The sequence below is a fragment of the Sturnus vulgaris genome, chromosome 2, assembly GCF_052056855.1.
Source record: "Sturnus vulgaris isolate bStuVul1 chromosome 2, bStuVul1.hap1, whole genome shotgun sequence".
NCBI lineage: Eukaryota > Metazoa > Chordata > Aves > Passeriformes > Sturnidae > Sturnus > Sturnus vulgaris.
Window position 1 is genome coordinate 4872664 of NC_142244.1, and position 21932 is coordinate 4894595.

A 21932-nucleotide genomic window follows, 5' to 3' on the forward strand; every position below is an offset into this window, starting at 1 on the left:
GATCTTTAAGGTCCCTTGCAACCCAAAAACATTCTGTGATTCAAGGATTCTAAAATCATAATGACAAAAAGCTGGCAATAGGATGATGTCGAATATCAAACCCATCAACATTGGAAGGGAGTATCTGTTAGCTAAAGAGTTGGTTAGCATTTTAAAAAAGATCAAGGAATTATATGTAAGTTATAAAACTGTGGGCCATCTGTTTTGTGCTGCTAGATGAGGTGATCTTATAAATAAAAGTGATTAAAAGAAATTTGCTGTAAGATGGAAAGACAGTTCCCAAATAAATCTTATTATTTCTGTCATTCCCCTACATAGCTGTCACAACATTTACAGCAAAATCGGGCTTTGTACATAATTCTAAACTACACATCCATAAGCACCAAAACAGACAAATAAAGTCCATATTTATGAAGCAATTTTTTAACTAAATCCCAGTTATAGTGGAAAACAGAAACAGGTGGCAGTGATGACAGAAATCATATTAAAGGTACAATTCTGGCAATCCAAATCAGGAACCCTTTTCTCACTGCATCATTTAAGATGATTACACCACTTCCTTGGGCAGCTCTTTTCATTCATGAGTTTAACTTTACATTTGAAGATATTATCAGTTCATGTCACAAAACTTTTCACCAGCATCTTCTGCGATGACACAGATAGTCTTGGAAATAAAACACCATCGTTGCAGAGATACTCCACCTAATGTACTTTAAAATTAAAGTCTCCTCCATGACCAAACTCAACTAAAAATCAACTGTTCAAACAATATGAAAGCCTGCTGTAAGCCCTTCTGCTCCATAGATTAATATCGAATTATATTAATACAAGCATTAGGGAAGGAAAACACCTCCTCAGCCTTGATATGGCTACTCGATATTTTGTGGAATGGAACAAGAATGGAAAATACAGACCAGGAAAAACTGTGATGTGACACTTGTCATTGTCAGACAGGTTTTTCTTTCAAGTACTGCTCACTAAGGCCCATTTATTCATTCATTCATAGCTTCCCTTTCAAATGCTAGATGGTGGCTGTGAAGCTGAAACAGTCAGGCTAGCATACACAGTTGGAATTTGAAATCAGAAACCTAGGAATTTCAATCAGGCCCACTCAGGTCTTAATTATAAAGGGCTTGAAAACTGACATGCTGATAAAATACACCTGATAAAAAGGTGTAAACACTTCTCTACCTTTCAGAATTGTCATCTGGGCAAGTTACTAAGTTGTATTTACTTGATGTTAAGATTGCATGTTTTTGTAAACTGGGCTTTTAGAGATGCAATCACCTTCAAATGTTGAAAATATATATATTTTTCTGTGTACCAGACAAAGTTCTTAAAGCCAGTCATTTTGAGGTTATGTTGTTTTACAGCTAGGTCACATCACCCCACCACATCCTCTTTAGAAAGAAGATCTGCACATTAACTGTTGAAGTACAGAGGAAAACATTTCAACAAGTACTCTCATGGAGTCTCTTGGATTAGTTTCATCAGCAGATTTCTTTCACATGTCCTGTGCTTTACTCGTGTAAACAAAAAGGTGCATCCCCCCAGGGCTATTCTCAATGCAAAGTCCAGCTCCTCAATGGAAGAGCCTTTATAAGAATTGCCATACCTTGTGCTACAGTTGACATAACCACTGACGGTGTGGATGACACTACAGCAGTCACAGCAATGGTATTTGCAGTGCAGGAGGGAGTGGAGCAGCTGCTGCTGCTGCTGCCCACTGAGGACTGGGAAGCAGTGATAACCACGGGCTGCTTTTGAGTAGTTGAAGCAATGACTGATGTTGGGACAAGTTTTGTAACTGCTGCATAGTTGTGGGACTTGGAAAGGATGTTGGGTACGAAAGTTGAGCTTGGAGAGGTGGTTACTATTATGACCTAAAAAAAGAAAAAAAAACAAAAACAAGAAGAAATTCATTTGTTCCTTGCATCTATTTAGAAGCATCGAATTTCAGTAACATGTCTGTCTGTGTATTTAGTTTATTAACAGCTTTTAGGACTGTCAATCACATCTGCTCACAAGAAAACATTTCAACTATTTTGAAGTGGTGATTAACATTTCCTTAAAATTAGGATTTTTAAGGAAAACAATTACTAGTAGGAAAGCAAAGTAGAATTATCTCATGTCTGAAGGCAAACAGACAGAAATGAAGCTGACTTCATTAAACTGGGCCAGGAAGCTTGAAACCCATTTTATGAGAAACTGAATGGATTTCCAGCACGTTTTAAAAGCCATTTGTCCAAACCTCACAAAAATATCAAAAAACAGCAATGAGAGAAAATAAATGATTCTTTTTTCTTTAACAATTAACAAGCACTTGCTGAGTCAATAATGGGAAATGCTTTTGATCTGCAAGGCTGTAAACAACATTTCATCAGTAAAAGAAAAATGGTTTAGGTTTGAAGCAATTTCTGCTTTATTTAGTGCTCTCAATAACAAGAAATTATTTCTGATTTGTTTGAAAACCAGTTGTCTGAAGAGAATAAACACCACCTCAGTGCAAATTACGACTACGACTCCATGAATCTGGTCTGACATAGAAAAACACAGAATTCATGACAGCATTGGAAGAAGTCTGTCCTTATGCAACTGACCCAGAAAACCAAACATTTATTAAGTACTGAATATGGGGACTGTTTATGCAAAATTTATTTTATTCAATTTATAAGTCCCTTCTTGTACTTACATAGTTAAAGTAGAAAAAGAAGCACAAAAATACAACATTTTCAGTTTATCATGCAAGAATATTGAGAAATTATTTTAATAATGCTGTTGTCACAGCAAAACTTTTGTTTATTAAAACCTTGAAAATTTAAACTTAATGATTCAATGCAACAAAAGCTGATAGAAAAATAAGGTACAAAAGGGCAAAGAAAACCTGTCAGCTCACACAGAAAGTCTTACACTGCTAGCCAAGCACTACTGAAACCTTGCCTGATAAAGAAGTATGATAATAGCACCAGAAATAGATTTGAGCAACAAATCAAGCAGCAAGAGATTATGAGTTTATAATTTGCTTAAAGAAAAATTTAAAAAAAATTAAATAGCCACATGGATGGAATAAAAGCATCAAATTTCACCACCATGGCTGGTTCTACCTCTCCTTTAGCCTCAGTTCTTAGTTTGATGGTCTCTGCTGCTCAGATAAACCTTTAATATCTTGATCTGAAGAAAATCAAAACCTTACTACCCCACAAACTATAGCAGGTTGACCACAACTAACCAGTGTTCTGAAGGGCACATTCTGCTGCTTTTCTACTTCACTGCATTCTCCAGTGAGAACATTTTCTCTGCATCAGTCTTATTTTTGCATTCTACCTAATCTTGATTTAACCAAAACACCTTTCTCAAATTGCTCTTAGGCTACAAACATGCAGATGAACTGAATCTGACACAGCTTGTTCTAGTGTGAGAATTGGAAGTGAAAGGATTCTATGATATGCCTCTGGAGTTTTATCTTGTTTCTTAAACTGTCTGTTAACACTAGGTATACTTCCAACTGTCTGAAGTTTAGGGTCAGCTCCATTCCACCCAGGCTAACTAATTTAAGAACACAGTCAAAGGACAACTTGCAGTTTAAAAAGGCAGATTATAGGTTAGTGTGAATATAAACTATATAACAGGGCGAGTTCAGCATCACACCTAAGTAGAGACATGTAGAATGAATCTGGGCATAAATGCAACTCCTGCAGACCACTGCCTTTCCTTAAATCCAAGATTATTGCTTAAAAATACTTTATTTAATCAAGGAAGGAAAAAAGCCTGTAAAGCATTACAGTTCAACAATGACAGCAATATTGTGACTAAGCAGGTTTTTGTCTGTCTATTCTCATCTTTCAAAATTAACAGATCAGAGCAAAGTTCAGTAATCTTCATGTATGAAGTACACCCAGAAAAAATAAAATTAATGTAAAAATTTAAGTATTAAAGTTCAAATCACAACCATTGTATTTCTGAAATACTATTTTGCCAGGTATGATCCAAATAACCTCATCATGGGTACCAAAACTGCATTCCATGTTTTACAGCAGAATAACTGCCTGACTTTAAATACACACAAAACACACATAAATCAAGGTGGTAATTTTGTTGTTGTTGGTTTTAATTCTTACATTCCCAACATGTACTGAATTTAGTCCAGTCAGCTCAATTTTGAGAGATGTCAAAACTTAGTCCCTGAAAAAATAAGGAACTCATAACTGCCAGAAGCTTCACGAGTTAGATTCCTTCCATGCCCTACACAGGTGACTTTATTACAAGAGAATCCAGAAACTGGAGCTGTGACATTATTAGTTGTTATGACAAGCCTTCTTCCAACCTACTAAAATGTCAAAACAATTCAAAGAGCTGGCATGCAGAAATAAAGAATTTCATTCATATCTAACAACATCATTCATATCTAACTATTATACTCAAACTGGAAATGTGCTGTTGGATATGAATGAACAAGACTGACTTTTAATTTAAAATTACTAAAGGGGATTTCTCCCACCAAAATCACCCAGTTAGATATTTTGGCATATCTGAATCCAACAAAAGAGGGCATTGTGACAAGTTCAAACACAAATGCTACTCCGGCTGCCTAACAAAATAAGCACTGATTTTCCTGTTATTTCAGATAGTAAGACAGTCAAATAATAGAAAGCAAAACAAACACTAAAATTTCCATGTCATAACAAGTGGAGAAACATAACTGCAGGAAAGGTCCTATCAACAGTCCACTCTTCTGGAGACTTGGTACACTCCATCTTCAACTTCCATGATATATAACATCCATACATAATACAACCCTACAGATGTTTAAGGCAAAAAATCCTTCCTGCACAAATTATAACCCTAATATGCTACAGGATGGATAGGTTAAGCCCTGTCGTAGCTATGGACTTGCTGCACTGAATTTAATTTCATAGTTTATGCTCACTCATGGATTTCTCTTTATATATTATTCAGAGATGAAATTTGATTAAGGACACTGTTAATGAACAGTGAATCAAATGAAAGCATCTTCCCTGGAATGGAAAGAGGTCAGAAAGTAAGATGTTTATTTCACATTACTTTGGTTAATCTTACTTGGTTTTAAAGTTTCCAGAATTCAAGACACAGGAACTCTGCTAATCCAAGAAGAGTCATAAGCAATTAAGGTGACAGTTAATTCTATCTCAGAATTAACTCATAGAGTTGGAAAAAAGTGCCTGTTAGTATCGAGGCAAAATTAATTCCACAGAGACCCTACCGCTCGCAGAAGTCTGCTGTAATTAATAACTGTACCAAGAATAAGCTTGGTTTGAACCATTCCTCTTTTTTTAAATCTTCAGAAAGAAAAATAGACTCAACTGAAATGCCTCCTAAAGAATGGTAATACAGTCATGCCATAGACTAGGCACTTAAAAATATAAATCCAGTACAAAATTCAAATAAGGAAAAGTTTTCTGCACACTGCATTGTGGTGAAAGCTACACACACTCAGCTGGAATAATGCAACTGATTTTGACCACTGTAACACTGTCAATGTAGAATGAGAAATGGCACACTAGTACTGAAAGGAAAATAAAGCCCCCCGGACTTTGACCAGCTCCAAGAACAAGCGTTATAGACCCCAAAAAACTTGTCTCTAGATAAAAGGCTTGGCAAGGTAAAGCCCATACCACCTCTCCTGGAATTCTACTACTGCAAAGAATAATTATAAATAAGGAAAATAGAAATAAGAAAGATTACCTTTGACCAACAGCTGTTACCATCTGAAGGCTGTTCTGTGGCCTATGTGATCCAGTTCTCAGTGGACTAGTGTCCATATCACAAAACCCAACACCACAAATGGTACTAACTGGTAACCTTGTTGGCAGTCTCACCAGACAGGCCAAGAATTGAATGAGCATGGAGACTGAATCCCCTCTCATCCCTAGAAGTGGTCCCTTCAGGTCAGGGTTGAGGCACATTGGTGGGGCAGTCTGGGGGAAGCTTGCACTCCCGCTGCCTGTGCTGTACCTGTTCTGTGGATAAAAAGAGGGCTTCAGTCTCCACGGCTGTCAATCCAGGTCCTTTCACACACAGGTGAACTAAATTCATACAAGAGTTTGGTTTTCCCTTTGTTCGTTTTAAAGAGGGATTACCTTATCCCAAGCGCAATCCTTAAAAAACAGCTAGTCAGATCATAGAAAGGAAGAGTCAAACATCACATCTTATTCATTGATAAAACCAGAATAAAGTAACATTTGGCAGCTTCCCCCACATACCTTCTGTGTTGTGGTGTTTGTTGTCTGTGTTGAGGGCTTAGTGAAGGTTATTTTCACAGGCGACATGTGTGGTGGTAAGGAGTTGGCAATGCTCTGCATTATATTACTCATTTTGGGGCTCCCACTTACAGGCACTGTGATAGTTTTAGTGATGGGAGTCACTGCCTTCGGGACTTCTTTCAGGAGAACAGGGGAAGAACTAGAAGAATTCGTTCGCCGTCTTTTGCGGGGCTTTTCATCATCATCTGAGCAGCTGACACCTAGAAAAGAAATACTTTTTCTAAATTATGTTTCCCCTGTCTGCAGATCTCAGTGCTTTCTGAAACACTACATCCTTTTTGAGTCTTATACCGTCTTTCAAATAAGATAAAAAGAAATAAAGAATACATTACATCTTATGGTCACAACCAAGCTGTATCAGACCTCAGATGCTCTTAGTCCTTGATACAGGCTACACTCACAGTGCCATGAATCAGAGACAAATCACCCAAAACTTCAAGCTACTCAGTTACTGGGTTACTTCATTCAGTTTGAGAGATTAAAAGAACTTAAGAGCCAGTACAAGGTTCTCATTCTGTCTACACAAGTTTGACTAGTGAGACTACACACACAAGGGGACTGCGATCATGCCACCCACATTTTAGTTTAAACTTTACACTACTTTGCTTTTTATTGGTAGTGGTTTTGTTTACAGCAACTAGACTACCAAAGTTTATCTCCTAGAGTTTCCTTAGACTTTAGCCTTTGCATCTATTTTCATGTCATGTTTATCCTTCACAGTACCCTTCTGCCTTTCACCTCAATACAGCATCTTGAGATATTTTTTTTTAATTATACAGTTCAACTGTGAAGGTCAGTCCTCACTTCATCAGTTTTTGCCTTCTTTGGTGCATTTTGTGCAACAGATATAAAATGGCACCTAACACACAATCATGAAAAACAAAAGAAATCCAGGCTCAAAGAGCTCTTTCTTCCTCACAATCATATACTGCACATAGAAAAAAAATCTGCTGCAATATTCAGCTCAGCAAAGGGTAACAGTGTGATTAATGGATCTTAAATCCAAATTAAACTTGCCAAAGTAGGCAACAGATTAATAAATTACAGAAAGACCACAGGTTTAGATTACAGAAAGACACAGGTTAATAACCTTGCAAACCTCTTACAGCTACTCAGTAGCACTGAAGGCAGGAAGGCTCTGCAGAAGGATCTGAACAAGCTGGATCCTTGGCCTAAGGTTCAACGAGGCCAAGTCCCAGGTCCAGCCCTTGGATCACAACCATGCCATGCAGAGCTACAGGCTGGGGGCAGAGTGGCTTAAGGGTGGACCAGCAGGAAGGGACTTGGGGATGCTTGCCAATGGTTGGCTGGATACGAGCCAGGTGTGCCCAGACGGGCAAGGACAATGGCACCTGGCCTGTACCAGCACTGGTGTGGCAGCAGGACCAGGGCAGTGACCATTCCCTGTGCTGGGCACTGCTGGAGTATCTCCAGTCCTGAGGTCACTTCTGGGCACCTCCTGACAAGAAAGCTATTGAGGTGCTGGAGCACATCCAGAGCAGGGAACAGAGTTGGAGAAGGGTCTGGAGCACCAGGAGCAGCTGAGGAAGCTGGGGGGACAGACTAGAGAAAATAAGGTTATGGGGGCACATTCTTGCTCTCAACAAATCCCTGAGAGGAAGGTGTAGCCAGATGGGGGTTGGGCTCTTCTCCCAGGTAACAAGTGCCAGGACAAGAGGAAATAGTGTCAAATTGCGCCAGGGAGGTCCAGCTTGGGTATTAGAAAAAAAAAAACTTCACAAGAAGAGTAGTCAGGCACTGGAATAAGTTGCCTGGGGAGACAACAGTCTGGAAGTGTCCAGGAGGTATCTGAATGAGGCATTTGGGGATGTAGTTTAGGGGTGATTATGATGGTGCTGGGTTAATGGTTGGAGTAGATGATCTTGCAGGTCTCTTCCAACCTTGACAAACCTGCAATCCTGTTATTTAAGCATATCATGTTAACCTGTGTTAAACCATTTAAAAAGAAAATCAGAGAGAAGATGAACAGATACAATTCTGCCTATGCAAAAGATGATTGAAAATCTTGTCCCATATGCCTGGAGCTTAAAGACAAAGAACACCATCCCAGCAAAAAGCAGTCTTGCTGGTAATCAAAGCAAACTTAGTTGGTAGTCAATCTCTAATGAAGGCCAAGATCTATTTATGGCCAATCTCTAATTAAAATTACTAAATATTCTGGCATTCAAAGGGTGAAGATGCAAAAACTAACATGGACAAGAAACTGCCCAGCACCACAACAGGCAATTTCTGAGAAATGGTACTCTATCTCAGCAGGAGTAGCAGCTCATTTGCAGCTATGTGTCTAAGGGCTGACAGCTGTATCTACAGAAACAGGAAACTGAACTAGGGAGGAGAAGCAAACCTCAAAAAACATAGCCTTAGTTGGCTGTAGCAGTACAAGTGAAGTGTGCATCTACAAAACCAAATTTCAAAGCGCTAATCAATAATTTACTTTATGCCCCTGAATAAGCCTCATGGTGACCTCCCTCTACAAAGCAGAGGTTTGTTTACATAACTTTAAGGTTTATTATGGACAGGCTTCTAAGTATTACTGTGAGTGCACTACAGAAACTTGTAACTATGAGTGCACTAATCATATTGAATGTGTGCAGCAATTTAAAAATCTCAGAATCCATTTAAATCCAAAACCCACACATAGCTAGCATGTGAGGACACAGTTGTTATTTTGGTGGTGCACAAAGAAATAGAGAAAACTTTGCGGTCCTCATCCACAGAAAAAAATCCATCAACCAATCCACCAAGACATAAGAAAATAACATTAAACTAGCAGAGCATTATTTTATGTTAAGTATGGCTCACTTCACCTCCTGTTTTCACTGCTGGGGTTTTGCAAGAATATTATTCCTATCATTTCATGTTAGAAATTGCTGTACACAGTTTTCCACAGACATTTATTTCAAATGTAATACAGCTTTGACTGTAACTCACACTTGATAAGTAAGGAAGCAGAGTCATGGAAAGGTTAATGGCTCAATCAGACTCTGACTTGGAAGAGGTTACACCACAGACCAGTGGTGAAGTCCTGACTGTAACTGAGATCTCTTGAATTTGCTCCTAAGCAGGTTTGTTAAAATCAGTGTGACTGATGTAACATACTCTGAAAGACACACAATTCCATAAAAAAAGGTCAATAAAAACAGTAACAACAAAATGAAGCACATGAAGTACGGAAAAAATTAAATCTAGGGACAGACAATAAAAATTACCATCCCTGTATCATATGTCTAGACTTATTTGATACTCATTACCATGTAATAATTCAATAAAGTCTACATTAAAATTTCAAGGTGTTAAGAACATTTTTTCCCTTAATCTTCAAACTAAAGCCAAGTGATTAGTGCATAAATCAGAAAAACGAAAAACCTTAATGTAATGGGTTTCATGGGTTGACAGAGCCATTAATGATTTTTTTGCAAGTAACATTATGTTTATTTACTATGTGGCATTTCTGATTAGCTAGAAGCTTATACTGATATATACTTATAGCATAAAGATAATAATTTTTAATACTTAAATAATAGATAATTTTTAAAATACTAAAGGTATACAGAACAAGCATTTATCTACTTCACTATTAATCTTTACTGTTGTTTTGATAGAATCAAATAAAAACTGAAGGAAACACTCTAACAGTAAAATAAAACTAACCATGATGAGGGCATATATATGAGAACATAATATGCTTTATAGAACTAGCTCACTTATTAGCCAAACAAAGATGGGGATACACACACTCTCAAGAAAAAAAGACTGTTTCTAAGGTCTATGTCCTGGATTTCCAGATTTAAATACATGAAGATGGGTCTCTAGTAGGAATTCATATGAAGTTTTTGCAGCTGCTGAGGAATACAAGCCTCACTAAGACTGACTTCCAGGTAAATCACAAAATGGCCAGACACAGTATGTAAGCACAAACCCTTGCAAAACTGCATCCCAAAATAAAAGAATTCTGTGTCAACTGTGAAAGTGCAAAAGAGAGGCCTTTTCTACTTCAAGTAAGTGACGATGCATTAGTTCTCAACAAGATGGATCAGAAATTCACTGATATACAGAAATTCCTGTATTTAATTTTAAAAGAATTTTTCACTTGTTCTCCTTGTAGTATTGCTCCTTGCAGCATTTTGCAGCGAGCAGATTTATCCTGAACACTATCTGAAAAAGGGAAGCAATAAATTCATTGTCTAGACTAAACGAAGGCACAAAGACCTTCAATGAGTTGCCCAGTGTTGGAGTGTTTCATTTGGTCTGTGCTTCAGCCACGTTCTCCCTTTCTTTCCCTTTTGTTAATCAGTTGCTAGGATCACTTACTTTTGACGTAAACAGTACTTCCACTTGGCAAGACGACTACATTGGAGGCTGGACTGGCAGGTCTGGGGGACTTCACTGTTGCTACACTGCCACTTGGAACAGGGGTAGATGTTGGGGTTGAAGTGGTACTTGTGTAGGAATAGCAAACCACCACTGAAGAGGAGAAAAGACACCTTCCATATAACTGAAGTGTAGAATCCCATTATTCTAGCACTATTTTTACAACTGAAATGGAAGCCAAAGACTTACTGGGTCATTATCTGTGATTTGCCTCTGCATTTTGGTTACTGTGGAATACTCCACAGTTTGAGCTATGCATGGTCATGGAATTAATGGTCTTCAAAGACAACACAAATCTAAACTCCTGTCCTCTCATCCCCAAAAATCTGTGCTGTCAATGTGAGATTTCTTTTTGTATTAATCTTTTACTTTATAATCTGTTATTTTTGAGCATTAATTCAGTATGTCAGTATTTTTCCTTTTCTGTCTGTGATCACATCTAGACTAGTAACTGATAAAAAAGTGTTACTACCTCAACAGTGTATCAGTTGAAAAATCCAAAATATTCTTTCAGTAGTGAAGAACTCATTGTGCTAATCAGCTTTTTTAAACCACTACTTTTAAGTAATAGCACAATGATACAGTATTTCTCACTAAAGCAGGAGTGTTCAAGAAGTGTTACACATTCTCCAGTTGTATGAAGCCTAATTCAAGCCTGCTGAGCCAAGCTAGTTGGAATAGATACTACCATTACTTAAAACGCATAGGGAAAGAAGAAAGCAACCTTTTTACTTCTTATCATAATACATTTAATCTGAAAGAAAAAAAACCCAAAGCAGTATTTTTTTTACTTTCACCCACCTGTATTCTTAAAATAAAACATTCTGAAACAGCTTTCATCACTTACAGAACTTTACAAAATCAAGCCATTAGTCCAAGATTTTAAAGTTCACAGAGCTGAAGAAATGAATCCTGAATGTCATTTCCTGACAAACTGGGTTGGTTTTATATTTCAGTTGCTAGAGTATTGATAACACAAAGCAGTCAGATTAATGCTGGATAACACAAAGGTATCTTTAAAAAAAGGGATGTTTTCTATTTCTGTGAATAATGTTTGATAAGAAAGACTTGGATTTTTTTTATAGCTTCATAGAATGGTTTGGGCTGGAAGGAACTTTAAAGCTCGCCCAGTTCCAACCCCCTGCCATCAGCAGGGACACCTTCCACTAGACTGGGTTGCTCCAAGCCCTTCTCCAACCTGGCCTCAAAAAAATGTCTTTAATATTTAACACTTAAAATCTAAGATACCAATTTATAACTGTGACACTGCTTTTACATTCCCATAGACTGCAGCAGAATCCCATCTTTCTCTCACCTTCTTTGTTTCCAGTCTCTGCAGGAACTGGAAGAGATGCATTGTGCTGAACAGCTGCGTTGGCAACAGCGTTGGCAGTAACAGTGAAAGCTGTTTGTGGAACAAGTCGTGGCATCAGTGGCACCAGTCGCCGACCTTCTATGGACCACTCAGAAGAGCTGTTTGGTCCAGACATACTAAACAGAAATGCATGCTCTGTAAGTATTTTGATGAGTTTCCAAATACTCAGTATCTTATTTAAGTACATTTTTTTTTCCAATAGTGCAAGTCTAAAAGGCAGTTTAAGACATACTAGAGCACTAATACTCAACTTTATTTTACGAAAGCCCTTGCATTTTTGTCACCTGATATAAAAACCCTCCCATTTTAAATTGAAGAGTTGACTCTTCTTTTGTTGTTTTGTTTTACAGAGCTGTTCAAGAGCCAGAGGTGTGTGAATGCCATACTCAAATTCCCCACATTAGGTACAGTTGGTACATTCTCTACTTCTGAATTACAAAAATACCAAGAAACCAAACAGATATCATAAAATAACTGAAATGGATTATGTTACAGGGAAAAACTCTCAGCTTCTTAGGCAAATTTTGTTTTACCTGAACAGAAGAGTTTTCTATGCTTATTAAAGTAGCCCCAAACAAGGTGACAGAACTTGAGGTTATTTAAATACACCCCAAGCATCTTCCTAAACAGAAAGCAGTCTTTTGCTCTAATTTGCTTTCAACTTTAGTATTTACATCCACACTAAACTGTTTCATAAAATCACTGTTATTATCTAAATGGAGAAATATTTTTGACTGTTTTACATGAGTCATTTGTTATATCAGCAAAACCAAAATGGCAAATTATTTTTCAATGCTGTAATATTTTTAAGCAAATCAACCCCTTTAATGTATTAATATATTCTGAAAAATAACTTCTCACATGAAATATTTCAAGCAAGTTGCAGCAAGAGTTACTATGAAGTAGTTTGTAAAATGCAGAATATTTGCTCTGTTGTTAAGTCTTGATATGCTTCAGTATTCCGCTTACATATGCATATCGTATAAAGAGAGCTGAGGCAAAAATACATTTTAAAAACAAAAAATAAAGGGTACAAAAGCTAGCAAAGTAGGCTTTCCTAATGAGTTAAGAGAATTATCTAAGTCAAATACTATATTACCAACCATCACTCAGAAGGAATCACCACAAGAAAAATAAAGAAAAGAAGCACTTGAAATTGCACCTTCTCTAGATTATAAAATTTCGTTGAAGTGCAACACCTCAGAACAAACTATTCATGTTCTGCAAAATGCTAAGACCAGAAGTACACGTAAAAGGAAAGGCTGATTCAGGAAAAGAATCCTGATTTGACAACTATATGCTCTCATTATCCCCTCTCCCCCTGTTTCTTTAAAGGAAAGTACAGAAGTTGGTGGGTTTTGTTTGGTGGACATCATACTTCTAAATCTTTAAACTTGAAAATTAAAACTTCCAAGTCCTTCTATAGCACTAATCCAGTATGCTGATTTTGACCAGACTTGGATCAAACAATTGCTAACTCCAAGTATCCTGCTATTCACATTATTTCCTTTCTTTCCTTCTCACTATACCTAAGCTACAACAGTCAAACTTTAAAAAGTCAACAGTTGTAACACAGAAAAAGAAAAAAATACAGACACAATGCAGCTGTTTAAAGACATCCCTTAACAGTAAGACTATTAAGTAATTATCAAAGATACATAACCACTTGATCTATTGTTCCTCCACCTCTCAAAATCACGTGGAGCTTGTGAAAGCAAATGCAAGGAGGAATGAGCCCAGCTGATGCCAGCACAGCAGCTGCATCGCAGAGAGTGGTGGACACTGATGTCATCAGCTTGCTGCAGCTTTTTCTACTCTGACCATTTTTTCCCTTCTATGCTGATACACTGTTTTCCACTAATCTGACACCTCTTTCCCTCTCTTTGTCTCTCCTATGTTATTTTCTCTTTCCTCTTAATACAGCCTTTCCAAACCGATTAAAATAAAACTAAATGCAAAACAAACAAAAGCAAAGATGTTTGTCCTACTTAGGAGCTTCTCCATTCTCTCCACTCTCAGTTTATTCTGGCTTATTTTACAGAAAGCTCTCCATGCCAAAAAACAGTTTCTTACACTGTACTTGTACAGTGAGTGGGATGGCCTTGGACCCAAAATGTAAAGGTACTAAACAACTGTTTCCAGGTCCCTGTAGATCTGATACATTCCCTCATCCTCATTCCTGTAATTCCCTCATCCATACAGTGTTTTAACTACTGGTTCTTTAAACCACCATCAATCAATCTTCAACATTCTACCATTCGATTAAGGAATAACAGATTTCCCAAAAGTAAATCAGGGACAAAATGATGTGGAACTTACTTGTGTGCAATCGTTGTTAGTCGTTCATCATTTACTGCTCTCCGAACTTCAGCACGATGTCGCTCCGTTGAAATACTATTAAAAAAACAATAAAGCAATATATTTTAAACAGAGGAAGATATGAACATTCATCTAAAAATTCCAGCTCAAATTAAAGTTACAAATAATTTATCTAAGAGAAGAAAGGGAACAGGACTTTACATTTAAGAGACTGTCACTTAACCCTTGCTATCGCAGAGATAATGAATCCTATTATTGCTCAAAAATATTACTGAAGAATGAAAAGAACATTACTGTTCACAAGGTATCTTTGAAAAACAGGTAGAATCCAACCTCCTAATGAGCAATACATTTAAAGGATGTGACAGAAAAATTCGCACAGGACATGCAGCCTTCTTTCTTGAGGTACCTTGGGCTCAAAGACCTTGGAGTTCTACCCTGACAAAACCACAAGCCAGTGTACATTGATGACATGGCTGTAACCCTTTTAACAGTCAGTAGCCCATAAAGCACCAACAAACCAGTAAGGCTTCTACCACCGAAGGATGGCTGTTTTCCATATTACAAACTCCAAGGAGAACAGGGATGAAACCTCAGCAACATGGAGCTTCTCCATGTTCAGATTTATTATTTCTCCAAATTCAGATTTATGTTTTGATCCTGGTGAAAGAAAAAGCATGTAACACCTTAAAAGGAAACAGGTCACAGTTCTTAGTTCAAAAATATCAGCGTTACCTAAGCACTTTAGAGAGTTCTCCAAGAAGATCCTTCTTCTCTTTTGTAAGGTCTCCCTGTGCACGTAAGGCACTGATGACACCTGCATAGGCCTCCAGTTCTGAAGAATTAGAGCGAATAATATTTCTATTTAATGCTCACAGCAAAGGGGGAAAAAAAAGGTTTTTTCCATATTACTGACAGTATGCTAATAATTTTCAAAATCATTAAGAGGAACATGTCTTTCAATTATTTAGTGCTTTTTCAAAAGAGAGTGATGATTTGGAACTCTCTCAGTTAATTACTCTGCAGCATAAAACATTTCTATGAAACAACTGTCTCATCACAGAGGATTATCTAGTTTATAAACCCAAATGAATGTGTCAAGCTCTCTCTGACCTGACAATTCAGGCAAAAAGCTCGAATAAACTATTTGGAGAGTAGTTCAGAATTCTCTTAACATGTATCATTTTTAAGAGTTTTATGGAAAAGCTTTGCTTGGAAAAGAAATATACCATCAAAAGAGCAACTGGGTTTCTTTTTGAAGCTTTTCCTTAATTAGCACGGAGAACACGAGCTGTAGTTTAATATGGTCATCATAATATTTTATGCCTATTTACTTGCTATGGTACAGCTGCTTGAATCCGAAAGAAATGCACCACACTGAATTAAACCTGCTCAACACAAAATAAACAATCCAGCTATTCTTAAATATAGAGCTACCATAAAGACTAACTTACAAAAATGTAACTCTGATTTACCAGAAATGTGTAATTCCAGGTGACTGTGATGTCATGCCATCAGCATTTTTTAAAAATGGAACTGTAAAAGGCTACTGCTATTTTTGAATTTCGTCCTACTAAACAGGAAGATACTCCTAATGCAAATAATGAAGCTTACTAATTTGGGAAAGAATGACTTGCTATTCTCAGCTTCACACAGTTTAGGAAAGCCAGAAACAAAAATTCTTTTGATCCTTACATAGAGGTACCTTTCATTTGACACCTCAATTTCAGCAACCAACCCAAACAACCCCACAACAGATCCCAGTTAACCAAAATCAAGAATAAAAGGTTCAGGCCAAAACCTAACATCGCCAAAGTTTGCTGCAAAAGAAAAGACTGATGCTATTCTGAAAAGCTTTCAGTTTAGGATTCCAAAGAGCTAATTTACAAATGAAATCAAGGAATTGTGCTGAAAAAAATTTTGCTCCCCTGTCCCGATTAAGCAGATAAAACAAAAACCAGAATAATTTTGGTTAACTATGCAGCCTGTGAAGGGATGCTGAGTGACCTACAGAAGCATTTACAGCTTCAGTTATAAAACATTCACTAATTAATGAAATGGTTATTACTAATATCAACATTTATTTAGACAATCATGTTACAATATTTACGATACTAATTATTTTCCTCTGTTAACAACTTAAAATAATTCTCAGATGCAACTATATAATTATTTATCAAGGGCACACTTTTTTTTCCTTCTGCATTATAAATAAAAATCCTCTACACTAGAGCTGTAAAAATGCACAGTCTGGTCTTTTGGAAGCTAGTAAGGATTACAGAACAGCTGTAACTTCCTCCCCTTTGTGTTTATGCAGCAATCACTAACTGGTGCGCTCTCTTTCCAACACAAAACACATAAAATAGCTAAAATGGGTTTGGCAAGTAAATATCATTATTGCTAGTGTTAGATGCTACCATCATCACCTCGTTCAGTAATAAACCATGATCAACACCAGGTCCTGCATACCTCAACACACGTTTCAGCCTCACCTACATCCCTGCTGCACTCCTTACAGAATACTCCTACTACTTCTGTACCATCAGCCAAATTAGATCTTGAGGTGTGAGCTGGAAAAGCAGGACCCTCTAAAGCACATGGCTATTGCTAAATGTGACTGTCACACAGTTATTGCTCCCACTGCCTGTGCTCCTTCACCCTAGTCCCGTGGTGTGCCTGCTCTCAACTCAGAGGCAGCAGCGCCTCAGCCGTACCCTGCTGGCAGGGCCCCCTTGTGGGGACACAGCTCATGCCAGCAAAACAAAAATGATTATTTTTTGAATATTTTTTTCCTTCCTGTCAGCCTAGGTTATGTCATTGAAGGAGGTGTAGCTGCAGCTCTGTTTGGCTCAGCTGCACCAGCAACGTTCTGCCAGCACACCTCTGTCAGCTCGGGTGGAAGTTTTTTTTCCATGCTTCCAGCCAGCACAGCTATGTTAATGAAACTTAGTGCAGAATGCCAAAAGCTTTTGACCAGATCTGTGCTACTTTCTCCTAGTTTTTGTCATTCTTGAGCCTTGCTTAAGACTTAGGGCTGTCACCTTAATAGATAGCACAGCTTGTTGCAATGCTGTGTGCAACATCTGCATCACTGTTTCAACAGCACACAAATCCCATACTCCCAAGAAATGAAATAAAAAGGACAAAGGGAGGGAAAATAAATTCTCAACTCTCAAAAAATAAAGTGGATGGCTCCACAATGTATGAGAACCTTGGCACAGTTAAGAAATACCGTACAACACCTCTTAGCAGTCAAGCAAAATAAGAACAAGAAAAGCTGTCACTTGACAGTCATAGGAAGCTAGAGGGAACCTCAACTTTCTTCTTGACATCATCATCAGATTATGGTCCTCAGAAAAAACTCTGAAAAATCAAAGGCTTTTTTCCCCCCCATCTAGTATCATTTAACTGGCAAAACCCCGAACCCTTAATTACACAAATTCAGCCAAAAGAACTCAAAAGGTCCAACGAAGAATTCTCTCCCCTGCAGTACCAAAAGCAGATATGCAAGGAAAGAGCAAATGTTTTTATTACTTTCCAAAACACAGAAGCATCTCTTCTCATACAGATCTACAAAGACAGAAAACAGAAATATCCCCCAGTATCTATCTCTTGGGTAGGAGCCTCAAATACTGAGCTACATTTAAAACAATGAAAAAGGCTCCTGTGGTTATGGCAGTTGAGAGAGGACATCGTTTTCCCACTTCCCTGACAACAAGTAACTGCAAAACACACACAGCACTTTTTAAAATCCTGTTTTATGTCTTAACAATAATAACTTCAATACCTGAATTCATGTCTATAGTGCCAGTTAAACCAGGATTCTGCTATGGTTTTTTGGGGTACAAAAAGGTGTCTAATACAGAACTGGGGGGAAAAAAAAAACAAAACCAGAAAACACAACAAAACAAAAAGGAAAAAAAACAACCCCAAAAGTTTTCCTTTCAAAGAAAATTTTGTTGCGTGTTAACAGTGACAGAAAAAGCCAGCCCTGCAACATGGCAGCTAGGACATCCAAGAGAGATTCGACCAAATCAAAACAATTCTTCTCTACTCATTTTGCTAGGGCTGAGAGTGTCAGCCCAACATAACTTTAAGCCAGGGTTGTCAAACCAAGGACACATGGAAAACGCAGGAAATTACTTGCAAGTTGCCTGCAGACATATTAAAATATTTCATGCAAGCAGCATGAAGGCAAATCTTAAAAGGGCAAAATACAGACCCACAAATTGTATCTTACTGTACCCAGTTTGCGAAGGATCCTCTTGCATTCATCCCTACTGAGGTCCAGAAGAGTTGGCCACACCACAGGCATCTTTCCCTTGTGTCTGTGCTCCCACAGAGCTCAGCCTCACTGGAAAAAGAATATAAACGCTCAAGCCCATAATTTATTGATTTCCGAAGCCGATTAATGTAAACTCCTCTCAGCCTGCTTACAACTCCACCGACACATTCGCTCCCATCCCCGCCCCAATCTTTGTAGTGCCATGAAGGAATTCGGCAGTTTCGCAAGGGCATGGACTTCCTATGCTCTCTCCAGCTCAAATGCATCACCCAAGCCTTTTTACGGAGTTTCTATCTCCTTCTCAAGCCTTTTTTTTTTTTTTTCACGCTGAAATGCTCTCCGAATTGATGTTCAAGTCTCCTCCCTCTCTTTATGCAGAGTACCTATTAAAAGAATTCTTCCAGCGAACCGCACGCTCCCCTTCCCCCCGGAGAATGCGTTTTGCGCCAGCCTATATTATATGACAGGATGGTAAAAACACCGTGTGTGAAAATTTGCTCTCCACATACCAACACCAGCCCCCTCCCCCAAAAAATAAGCCAAACACGGGAACACCTCAATCCCAACGCAGCGAGATTCCGGGGGTGGCGGTGAGAGAGGGCACATCCCCCCGATGCGACGAGGATAATAAAGGAGAAAGAGCAGCCGGAGGCGAGCCGGGCAAGCGGGACTCGGCCCGGGCAGGGAACAGCACGACAGTGGGGGTGGGGAGGGGTGGGCACCGGGAACAAAAGCCCTGGCGCCGTCGCAGCTTCCAGCGCGGGGCTGGAGCGGGGGAGGGTCTCCTACAAGGGCGCCCGAAGGCAGCCGCCACCCGGCACTCCCCGCCCGCCCTTCCCGGGCCCCGGGCGCGGGGGACCGGCCGGAGCCAGCGGCGCTGGGTCCGCGCCGGGATAGGGGAAAGAGAGAGAGAGGGAGCGGGCGGCCGCTGGCGCTGCTTCCCCGCATCGGGCCGAGCGGTAGCGCCGGCGGGCGGGGGCCGGGGCGCTGCCCTGGGCCCGTAAGGGGGCGGCGGGTCTCCGCCGTCCCGGAAACGGAGCTGCCCCTCTCCCCGAGACGGACCGCCCCGGGTAGGGCGGGGAGCAGGACCCACCTGCCCGGCCGTGCCCGGTACATCGAAGGCTCCGCGGCAGCCGCACCCCCCTCCCCCCCACCGTTCGCCAATGCCGCGCTCGGGTTTGTTTAGTGGCGGCGGCGACGGCGTTTACTCGGGCCAAGATGGCGGACGAGCGCGCTACGCATGCGCGGGTGCCGCGAGGTACGCTAGGAATTGTAGTCTCTGCCGCCCCTCGACCGTGAGGAGCTGGAAGAAGCGGATGCCAAGATGGGCGCTCGATGGAACACTGCGTATGCGCAGTGACAAGGAGCATGCCGGGAAGAATAGTTCCCTCGGTGTTACTCGATGCGTGGGAAGCGGCGCCCACCGTCCCGCCATAGCTCGGCGGGCGGGTACGGGCAACCAGAGGGGACAAAACACATTGCGCGTTCTCTGCCCGGGCTGGGGTGCGCTTCGCGATTCGAACGCATCTGCGTACCCCCGAACTCTTAGGAATTAAGAGCTGCCACCACTCCTGGAACGAACTCTGGCATGGTAGAACATCACCCTGACGCTATTTGGTCCTTTGCAGTTTTCTAACTTAAAACGGGCGCGGGGTCTGTAGCGAACAATAAGGAACGTTAAGGGAATAAATATTGCAAATATTGTAGGAAAAAATAAAGCAATAATTCCGCACCTACAGCCCCCTCACAGCCGCCCCGAGTACAGCAGCCACCTGCACCCCAACAGCGCAAGCGCCAGTGTCAGGGCCCCGGGCCTGGCCGCTGTTTTGGGCCATTACAACTTCTTTTCCTATAGATTTCCATGAAAAGCAGTAAATTTTATCTGTTTGAAAATCCTCAGATCAAGTTAGAAAGTAAAATGTGTCTGGGGTGCAGCCAAAAAGCAACGCGTCCAGTCGTAGCCACGTGTTGCAGCAAGGAAGTATGAAAGAGTACAATCCATAAGATTGCCTGCAAGGAAATCGCTGAAAAATCACACCCAAGCCCTTTCAGATTGTCAGGAAAATTAATCCACAAACACCAGAGGTTTATGTCCACAAAGGAGACAGGAGGAGGAGTCCTTTTACTTTATTCAAATAAAGGGAGAGGCCATGGGGCATTCCCCTGGGATCTCTCAAATTTTTGGAGGACGCAGCCTCCTTTTTATCCTAATTTCCTGGTCGCATTTCCCTCTCTCTTTCCCCATTGGCTGAGGTACTTGAGAGGTACAAACTTCCTGGAACATCTGATACCTAAGATTCCCCTCTAATGTATAACCCTCCCTTTTAATTTTTAGTTCTTATGGAATTCATGGTTTTTTTCCATTGTTTCTTTCATCTTTCAATATCCAGTTTCATTTATCAGCAAACCTACAGTTTGTTTGTAAAGGCAAATATCTTTTTTTTCCATTCATCAATCAGTGGAATCCTTCCCACTGTTTCTTTTATCTCTCAGTGCTAGTTTTATCTACCACAGCTTGTTTGTAAAGACAAATCCATCATTCCTCTCAAGGACAAGGCTTGCTCCCGGCTCTCTATAGGACAGGGCTCCATTTTTGGTGCAGGCACTCATTCAGCATGCTTCCCATCTTGGACGTGCTGTGGACACGGGCGCTTGGGGCCAGGCAGTTTGGTGAAGATGAACAAAGGGCTCCTCGTTCTGCTCTCTCCCAGAAAATCGTGTGCTCCAGTTTGCTTTCAGAGTGCCAGAAACAGCTGGACCTTTGCCGAGGAGGATGGATGGTGTGCACTGAATCATAACACCTATTTCCAGCAGATCTGCAAGGGCTGTTTTTTCCATCTCCCTATAGAGAGAAATGTTTCTTCCCTGTTACCACTGATGAATTTTTTTCTCACTTGCAGTTTCCTATTATTCTTCACAGCAGTATAAATCCCAAGTACTTGAAAACAATGATGCTGAACAGTACAAAACAGGTAGAAAATTTTTTTCTCCTTTTAATGCCTTCCTAAACAAGAACGAGCTGAAGGCAAGTAGCATCATCTTTGCATAATATTGCTTAATAAATATCCTAACATTTGCACAAATGGAAAGATGCAGGTTTGTGCCAGAAGTTAAAGTTTTCCTTTTCAGGTCAGAGACTCCACTGGAAAGGAAATCACAAATTCCAAGTCTGGAAATCACAGAATCCTAGCATGTTTAGGGCTGGAAAGGACCTTAAAGCTCATCCAGTTCCAAACCTCTACCATGGGCAGTAACACTTTCC

The 21932-nt window shown here is 39.8% G+C and overlaps 1 protein-coding gene across 14 annotated transcripts in view; it reads right to left on the reverse strand.

Annotated features, from left to right (window-relative positions):
- Positions 1-19902, reverse strand: part of EMSY (EMSY transcriptional repressor, BRCA2 interacting) — a 41296-nt gene extending 21394 nt beyond the window's left edge. For 7 of the 14 annotated variants that reach the window (XM_088157593.1, XM_014882054.2, XM_088157562.1 and 4 more), the window contains exons 1-8: positions 19764-19895; positions 18631-18739; positions 15121-15220; positions 14386-14460; positions 12007-12182; positions 10632-10784; positions 6240-6499; positions 1616-1883 (exon numbers count right to left, since the gene is read on the reverse strand). In XM_088157593.1, coding sequence (XP_088013719.1) covers positions 1616-1883; positions 6240-6499; positions 10632-10784; positions 12007-12182; positions 14386-14460; positions 15121-15220; positions 18631-18700 — 1102 coding nt within the window. In that variant the 5' untranslated portion in view covers positions 18701-18739; positions 19764-19895. Of the gene's footprint in view, positions 1-1615; positions 1884-5855; positions 5997-6239; positions 6500-10631; positions 10785-12006; positions 12183-14385; positions 14461-15120; positions 15221-18625; positions 18740-19225; positions 19245-19763 lie in introns of those variants that run through there. The other 7 variants (XM_088157580.1, XM_088157573.1, XM_088157604.1 and 4 more) reach the window with 6 other exon arrangements.
- Positions 19903-21932: the final 2030 nt, after the last annotated feature.